This window comes from Antechinus flavipes, chromosome 3 (assembly GCF_016432865.1).
Source record: "Antechinus flavipes isolate AdamAnt ecotype Samford, QLD, Australia chromosome 3, AdamAnt_v2, whole genome shotgun sequence".
Classification (NCBI taxonomy): Eukaryota; Metazoa; Chordata; class Mammalia; order Dasyuromorphia; family Dasyuridae; genus Antechinus; species Antechinus flavipes.
In genome coordinates this window covers 554,120,269-554,129,766 of record NC_067400.1, presented here as the reverse complement: position 1 = coordinate 554,129,766, position 9,498 = coordinate 554,120,269, and the positions used below count along the sequence as shown (strand labels likewise).

Genomic DNA, 9,498 nt, shown 5'->3' with positions numbered 1-9,498 from the left:
TTAAAGATCTTTCCAACTCAGGATAGATTGAAAGGACTTCAAGAAAGGTCAGCCTCACTGGGGTGAAAGAAGTACACAACCCAGATCATAAAGTATTTGGGAAAGCCAGTGGGAAGGTCTTAATCACAGCAGATGAGCAACTGAGACCCTTTGTCCTAGCAATGCAGATCCATGGGTAAAGTGCTAGTCCCCAGGATTGACAACAAATTTCCAGTTTGAGAAACTAGGCAACAACAGGTAGAACTAAGTTGAATATCCTCAACATTATACGCGATTCACCAAACACAAGGAGCCCTTGTGCTAAAAGCCAAAGCTCAAAGAAACACAAGAAGCTTAGGACATTGCCCCCTGTGCTCCAAAAGTAGAACTTTAAAAGTCATCAAATAGGAAAAAAAGAAATAAAATGAGCAAGAAATAATAAAGAACTTTGAACACAGAAAGATATTATGGTAATGGGGAAAACCAAAACACCATTTCAGAAGAAAACAAAATGCCCATATGTAAAATCTCAAAGTGGGGTATAAATTGGCCAGATGAATTTAGAAATGAATTCTAGCAAACATTTAAAGAACAATTAATTTCAGTTCTATAAAAACTATTTGGAATAATAGGCAAAGCTGGAGTCCTGCCAAAGTGTTTTAATAATATAAATGTGGTGCTGATACCTAAATTAGGAAGAGGCAAAAAAAAAAAAAAAAAGTAAGAAAGAAAGAAAATTATAATTGGATCTAAACAATGGAAATCAATTATTCATGAATAGCCTGAGCTAATATAATTTTTTAAATGGCAATTCTACCTAAATAAATTTATTTATTCAGTGGCATACCAAAATAAAATGCCAAAGATTTATTTTATGGAATTTGAAAAAGATAATAAAACTCATCTGAAAAAAAAAATAAGGCCAAGAATATGAAGGGAATTAATGGAAAAATGCAAAGGATGATAGCCTAGCACTATATTAGAATAAAACTCTAGTATAAAGCAATAGTCATCAAAACCATCTGGTAAATTAAGAAATAGAGTACTAGATCAGTGGAATAGGTTAGGTACACGAGACATAATAATCAGTGACTATACGAATCTACTGTTTGATAAACCCAAACACTCTAGGAAGAAATGACAAAATAAAAACTACCAGGAATATTACGGCTAAAATCTAAAGCTCCCCAAGTCAAGGAGAAAATATTGCCCAAAGAGAACACCCAAAGAGAAACAATTAAAATATCATCAAGAGCTGCAGTCAGAATTGCACAGGATTTAGTAGCTTCTACATTAAAAGATCAGAAATTTAGGAACATGATATGCCAGAAAGCAAAATATTTAGGATTATAACCAAGAATAATTTACCCAATTTACTCAATTCCTTTTGAGTAAAATCCTTCAGAGAGAAATATTAATATTCAATTAAATTGAAGACTTTCAAGCATTCCTGTAAATGTAAAGACTGGAGATGAACTGAACATTTTATTTTTAAATGCAAGACTCAAGAGCAGCATTAAAAGATAAATAAAACAACAAAAGAAAACATAAGAGATTCAATAAGGTTAAACTGCTTACATCCGTACATGAGGAGACGACACTCGTAACTCTTAAAAATTTAATCATTATTAAGGCAATTAAAACTATAATGAGACAGAGAGTGTGGATATAAGTTTACTTTGATGATATGATATCTAAAAAGAACAAAAAAAAATTAAGACAGGCAGATACAGACAGAGACAGAGAGACAAAATCAGAAACAGAGAGACAAAGAATGAGAAAAGGGAAAGTAGGAGGAAATAGGATGAAGAGAAATACACAGTAATTGAGGAAGAAAGAAAGAAAGAAAGAAAGAAAGAAAGAAAGAAAGAAAGAAAGAAAGAAAGAAAGAAAGAAAGAAAGAAAGAAAGAAAGAAAGAAATTTTAAAAGTAAATAGAATTTTTAAAAAATTTAGATATGATACACCTCTGGAGAAAATTGAATGGTAATAGAAAGGAATATGCTTTTTCTCAGTGAAACATGGAACCCACATAAAAACTAAGCATTTTTTAGAATGTAAGAAACACAATCAAATGTAGAAAAGCAGAAATGTTAAATGTATTCTTTTAGATTAAAATACAATTAAAGCTACATTCATTAAAGGAACTTGGACAGAAATTAAAAATCTATTAGAAACTAAATAATTTAATTCTAAAGAATGACAAGTAAAAGAACAAATAATATAAATAATCAACAATTTCATTAAAGAGAACAATAACCATGAGACAACATACCAAAATTTGTGAGATAGTCAAAGCAGTACCTAGGAGAAAATTTATATCTCTAAACATTTATATTAATAAAATAGGGCAAGGGCAGAATGAAGTTGACATGAAACTAAAGAAAAAAACCTAAAAGAAAAAAAAAATTAATTTCCCTTTAAACAAGTTGGAAATTCTGAAGACCAAAGAAGAAATTAATAAAACTGAAGGTAAGAAAACCATGGAATTCATAAGTAAATCTATGAACTGGTTTCATGAAAAAAAAACAATAAACCATTGGTTAATTTGACTTAAAAAAAGAAAATCAAATTATCAGGATCAAAAATAAAAAGAGTGAATTTGTCACCAATGAAAAGTAAACTAGAACAATTATTGAGGCATTTTATCCAATTTTATCCAATAATTCTTATAATCCAAGCAAAATAGATGGTTATTTGCAAATATATATGTATGTATGTATGTATGTATGTATGTATGTATATATATAGATATATATAAATTCCTCAAATTATCAAAAGAGAAAAATAGGATATTTAGTAATCTCCTTCTTTGAAAAAAAAAATAAGCCAATAATAAAATCCCTAAGAAAAACAAAATTTCCAGAGCCAGATATATTTACAAGTGAATTCAGCCAAAGAACAATAAATTCCAATATTATGTGAACTATTTGAAAAAAAAGCAAAGAAGGAATACTGCCAAATTATGACATAAAAATGGTGCTGATACCTAAACTAGGAAGAGTAAACACAAAGAAAGGAAACTATAGACCAAAAATTTAAATAAAATGCTAGTGAGAAGATTATGGCAATATATCACAAAGATAATACATCATAACCATGACCCTATATGATTTATAGTAGGAATCTGAGGCTGATTCAATATTAGGAAAGTTATTAGCATATTTTCTGTATTAATAATAAACTCAACAGAATCATAATTGTCTCAATAGATGCAAAAAACTTTTGACAAAATACAATGACTATTTCTATTTAAAAACACTAGAGAAAATATAGGAATAAATGAAGTTTTCCTTAAAATTAGTAGTCTCTATCTAAAAGCATCAGCAAACATTGCCTGCAACAGGGATAGACTAAAAACCTTCTCAAAAAGATCTAGGATGTAGCACATACATCCATTATCAACACTATTATTCAATATTTTACTAGAAATGTTAACTATAGAAATAAGAGGAAAAAGAGAAATTAAAGGAATTAGAACAGACAATGATGAAACAAAACTTTGCAGATAATATGATGGCATACTTAGAGAATTTTGATGAATCTACTCAAAACTAGTTAAAATAATTAACTTTAATAGAATTGCAAGATATAAGAAACCCACATAAATCATTAGCATTTCCATATTTTACCAACAATATCCAACAGCAGGAAAAAGAAAGAAAACTGTTTAAATTAATTGTAACAATATAAAATATGTAGCTGTCTGTCTGCCAAGACAATTCAAGGAATTATATGAACGCAATCACAAAACACTTTTCACACAAAGTCAGATCTTTGGAAATATTTGGGAAAATATCAATTGCCCCTGGGTAGGTCAAGACAATATAATAAAAACAGCAATTCTACCTAAATTAATTTGCTTATTGAGTGTCATACCAATCAAACAACCAAAAATTATTATTAGAATTAGAAAAAATAATAATAAAATTCATCTGGACAAGAACATCAAGGGATATTATGAAAAAAATGTAAAGGAAGGTAGCCTGTGTCAGATCTCAAACTGTATTATAAAGTGTAATCATCATAACAACCTACAGGGTTCCTCAAACTTTTTAAATAGGAGATCAGTTCACTGTCCCTCAGACTGTTGGAAGACCAGACTATAGTAAAAACAAAAACTTTGTTTTGTGGGCCTTTAAATAGAGAAACTTCGTAGCCCTGGGTGAGGGGGAGAAACGTCCTCAGCTGCCGCATCTGGCCCATGGATTGTAGTTTGAGGACACCTGGAAGAGATAGTGATATGTCATTGGAACAAATTAAATATATAAGACACCATAGTAAATGGCCAAAGTAATCTAGTTTTTGATAAATCCAAAGATTCCATCTCCAGAGAAAACACTGGTAGAGTCCAAAAGCATATTGAAGTACACTATCATTTACTTTTTTCTCTTTTTTTGGTCTGTATCGTTTTTTCACAACATGATTAATATGGACACATATTTTGCAAGATTGGACACATATAACCTATATCAAATTGCCTAGCATCCAGAGCAGGGTGGGGGTGAGAAAGAAAAGAGGAAGAGAAATCAGAACTCAAAATTTTTAAAAACAAATGTTGAAAATTATTTGTATGTATAAGTGAGAAAAATAAAATATTAGTCAAAAAAGAAAGAAAGTGGCAAAGAAAAAGTCAGAAACGGAGGATTTTGCAGTTAAGGGCAAAGATCAGAGGGGTGGCCAGCAATGACAGAGTCATATAAAGAAACTAGCATAAGGAGAAGTAGCCTACAAGATGTTAGTTCCTGATTGGATGAATAAAGACTGAAATACACTTAGAGACAACTGAATTGCCTTTTTCCCACCATCTGCAGTTTGAAAAAAGTAAACCTCTTAAAGTTGCTTAATAGTTTTCTGTTTCTAATTTTGTCTGAAAGGGAAAAAAAAAAAAAAAGGCTTTGCAGCTAATTTGCTTTTGTATTTACTGGCCAACAGCTAATTGTATGAGGAACTTACTGGGTTTATCTACAATTCCTATAAAGAGTCAATCTGATGAACTTTACAATTTTCTGGCTTAAAGGGAACTGCTAGCCAATACATTAATCTAATACTTTCTCAATGTTCTTTTGAGGATGATTGTGATCTTTAAAACCTTATCAATATTTTATGAGTTCAATATTAGAAGAAGAAAAAAAGATTTGGCCATCAAGAAATTTTGAGGTCCAAAAAGTGAATAATTATCCAGAAGCTTGGTGTGGTACAGATATTTCTGAATGGATCAATGATATTAAGGCATATAGCTCAAAGTTATGATTTACCTTGAGTACATAAGTTTTCCTAACTCATGTAATATCCTGCCAGCTTTCTACATGTGCCCACTGCCCTTCACAGATAAGTGAATGGACTAGTGGAAAAGTGAGATATGAGATAATATGTCCCTGTATTTGCTGATATTGAGCACCTATGATATCATTTTTTCTTTATTGTTAAATAGAATGTTATATTTAAGACATAATGTGGTCTTCTTTGTGAGTAGCTGATTTTGTATAAATGGAATTACATCGATGGGGATTTATGACCAAATAATGATGATTTAGGAGATATACTGTTCTCCCAGAATGGTTGCACTTAGGACTCTGAGAAAGTTTGCATAAAAATGAGTGTGGTAGATCATTCCTAGGAACATCAACATAACAATAAATGGGTGAAACTAAAGCAGAAAAAGTTTCAATCAACTCAATGCTCCTTGAGAACAGAGTCTAATTACCATGTTTTTCCCCCATGCAAGAGATTACATTATAGAGATTCATGTAAACAGCTGTATCTTGCACTCATTACACTTGGAATAAATGAGAGAGTAGCGTTGTGATAATACTGAAGTCAGAGAGACCTGGGGTTGACTCTTTCCTACAAAATTTACTAAATGTATAACAATTAGAAAGTTACTTAACCACTCTCAGTCTCAATTTCCTTACCTGTAAAGTCATGTGATAGTAATCTCCACCTCAGAATGTATTGTGGCAAGGAACAATTGACATAATACACAAAAGAGGTTTTGCAAATTAAGAAGTCTGAGATAAATTTCAGTTATTATGACTTTTGACATCTCTTCAAACTTTAGATTCTATGATTAAGGGGTCACAGTCCTAAAGTGAGTATCTGGATGTCAAAGGAGTGGACCTAAAAGATTGAATTATTGGGAAAAATCAAGGACATGAAATCTCAAATTCTACCTTTTGTGATGGTTTGTTACTCAGGGAAATTCAAGGAATCTTTTTCCACTGGGTTGTTTGGAGGGGAGGAGGGGAGGGAGAAGGAATATCACTGACTTGAGCTTCTGAACACTTTGGGTGGCCTGCCTTCCTGAGAAAAAATCTGTCAAGCCCTGTTTAAACAGAAGTGAGTACCTGGCCTATCTGGAACCTTCGTAAGGCTAATATTGCACTTGGATACTAGGACTAAGAGATAGTTGAGAACATCATATATAGAATAGTTTAGCTCAAATTTTTCTTCCTAGGATTCTTTGGATAATGCCCCATTGGGATACTTGAACTTATTATGTTGCTAGAGTCAGAAGAACAAAGTGTAATCCTAGACACTGACTAGCTGTGTGACCCTGGACAAGTTCTTGATACTCATTGCAACAGTTTTTTTCATCTGTAAAATGAACTGGAAAAAGAAATGGCAAATCACTTCAGTATCTTTTCCAAGAAAAAATGGAGTAACAGAAAGTTGGTCATGACTGAAATCACACATACACACACACACACACACACACACACACACACACACACAGGAGAGAGAGAGAGATACAGAGAAGAGAGACAGAAATAGAATTGAGACAGAGACACAGAGAGAGACAGAGGGAGAGAGACAGAGAGAAAGAGACAGAGAGACAGAGACAGAGAGACAGAGAGAGAGAGAGAGAGAGAGAGAGAGAGAGAGAGAGAGAGAGAGAGAGAGAGAAGAGAGAGAGAGAAGAGGAGAGGAGAGAGGAGGAGAGGAGAGGAGAGGAGAGGAGAGGAGAGGAGAGGAGAGGAGAGGAGAGGAGAGAAGAGAAGAGAAGAGAAGAGAAGAGAAGAGAAGAGAAGAGAAGAGAAGAGAAGAGAAGAGAAGAGAAGAGAAGAGAAGAGAAGAGAAGAGAAGAGAAGAGAAGAGAAGAGAAGAGAGAGAGGAGAGAAAGAAAGAGAGAGAGAGAGACAGAGACAGAGACAGAGAGACAGAGACAGGGACAGAGAGAGAGAGACAGAGAGACAGAGAGAAGAGAGGAGAGAGAGAAAAGAGAGAGAGAGAGAGAGAGAGAGAGAGAGAGAGAGAGAGAGAGAGAGAGAGAAATGTAGAGGGAGAAATAGTAGGAAGTCTTATTCTATAGGAACCAGGCTCAAAATTCACCTCCTCCAGATAACTTGCTTTAATAAACTTTCATTTCTTCCCCTTATTCACAGACATTTAAACTCCGGTTGTTATAGCTGGAGACGTCCAACGCAGAACTGGCCAGCCTCACAAGGCCAGCAAAACTCCTTCTCAAACAAGACGGAAATGTAATTGGGAAATGATTTAATTAAATAAATAAAGATTCAATATATCATAAACAATGTTAATTTGTTTTCTTAGTCAAAATGTGCTGCCTTCGACATCTGTTTTTATTTGAAATGAATTGCATAGCCTCGGAAGTCATATAACCCAAGCCTTTGCCCCCATATATAACCGATCTATCTCCCATCCCATTTTTCCTTGGCACCAGTAAACCTGTATATATACATCTCCATTTCCCTTTGTTTCTGTTTATGCCCTGAGAATGTGTCCAGTCTTGATTCTCAGACCCTAAAATGGAAGCTCCTCCAAGGATTTGGAGTGTCTCGGTGTCTCACTCAGTGCTCCTGGAGAACAGAGTCTAATTACCATGTTTTCCCCCCAGCCTGTATCTTTTCCTCTCAGCACAGGCTGCGCCTCCCCCATAGACAAGGAGTGTCTTTCCTTGGAAGTAGCGCTTACTCCCACCGAGGAAAAAGGAGGACCAAGGTGTGGCAGGATCTCCGAGAAACCAGACGTTAAGTTTGACGTGGGCCCCGCTGGAGCAGCCGCAGCGCTCCATCCCGGATCTGTTTGGTCTTCATGCCATAAATAAGGGGGTTCAGCATGGGGGGCACCACAAGGTATAGGTCAGCGAGGAGTATGTGCACGTGGCGAGGTACATGTTGCCCAAATCTCTGCGTGTAGAAGGAAAAAAGGCCCGGAGTGTAGAAAAGCAGAATAACCCCAAGGTGGGAACCGCAAGTCCCAAAGGTCTTGGCTCGCGCCTCCTTGGAGGAAAGCGCGAGCACTGCCCGCAGGATGAGCGCGTAGGAGAGCGCGATGCAGACGGAGTCCGTGCCCACCACCAAGGTAGCTGCGGTGATGCCGTACACATTGTTGGCCCGCGTGTCGCCGCACGCCAGTTTCACCACAGCCATGTGTTCACAGTAAGAGTGAGCGATCACCTGGCCGCAGTAATGCAGCCTCCCCAGAAGGCAGGTCAGGGGCGTCATGAGCCCCAAGCCCCGGAATACAGCCGCCAAGCCCATCCGGCCCACGGTCCCCAACGGCAACAAGGTATTATAGTGCAAAGGACGGCAGATGGCCACGTAGCGGTCAATGGCCATGGCTAGCAGGATGCCTGACTCCACAGCGGAGAAGCCGTGAATGAAGAACATTTGTGCGGCACACGCGCCAAAGGTGATCTCAGCTGTGCCTGCCCAGAAGAGAGCGAGGATCCTGGGCACTGTGGAGGTGCAGAGGACCAAGTCAAGAGCGGAGAGCATGGAGAGGAAGAGATACATGGGCTGGTGAAGCCCTGGGTCAGTCCAGATTACCAGCAAGACAATCAGGTTCCCCAGGACAGCCATGACATACATGGAGCAGAAGGGGAATGCGATCCAGAAGTGGGAGCCCTGCAGGCCGGGGATGCCCATCAGGATGAAGGTGGTATAACTGGCATGACTGTGGTTGTAGAGTGCCATGGCTGGACATAGGAAAGGGTTGTTTCCTCCAATAAAATGGTGATAGGATAAGGGAGGTCACTGGCTTTCTCTGATGTCCAGGCAGTATGTCATGGAGAAAAGAAGGTAGCTGGGATTCATCTCTATAGCGACAAGGCTGAAAAGGCAGTGTAAGGGATTCAGATTAGGTCTTAAGAATAACTCCTAAACAGATAGGACATGGCTAGGTACTAGAATCTAATGAAAAGGAGGAAAATTACCCTTCTTTGAGGAGCATGACTATTTCCTACCTTCTATTAGTCTAACTTGAGTATTCTCATATATTAGAGACACAGAAGAGAAGAGGACAAAATAGTCTCTGACTTTGTTTTATAGTAATAATGTTTAAAAAGTTATGTTTCATCTTCCTTGCCTCCTAATGGTCTCCTGCCTACTGTCTCCTTTGGCTTTCTGTCTATCTGACTCACATGTTCAAAGGGTCAGATGGCGCTGGAGCACAGACTTCATAAAGATAACTTGAAAGATGAAGGTCAATCAATTGCCAATCTATCAGTCCTTCCCCCGGAATATCTTTTATATCTTCCTAATATCCATAGCTACTA

At 36.5% G+C, this 9,498-nt stretch overlaps 1 protein-coding gene across 1 annotated transcript; it reads right to left on the bottom strand.

Moving 5' to 3' along the window:
- Positions 1-7,969: 7,969 nt before the first annotated feature.
- On the bottom strand, positions 7,970-8,917 carry LOC127555289 (olfactory receptor 52P1-like). The gene has a single exon (XM_051987517.1). It carries the CDS (start codon positions 8,915-8,917, stop codon positions 7,970-7,972), a length of 948 nt encoding a protein of 315 aa, XP_051843477.1.
- Positions 8,918-9,498: the final 581 nt, after the last annotated feature.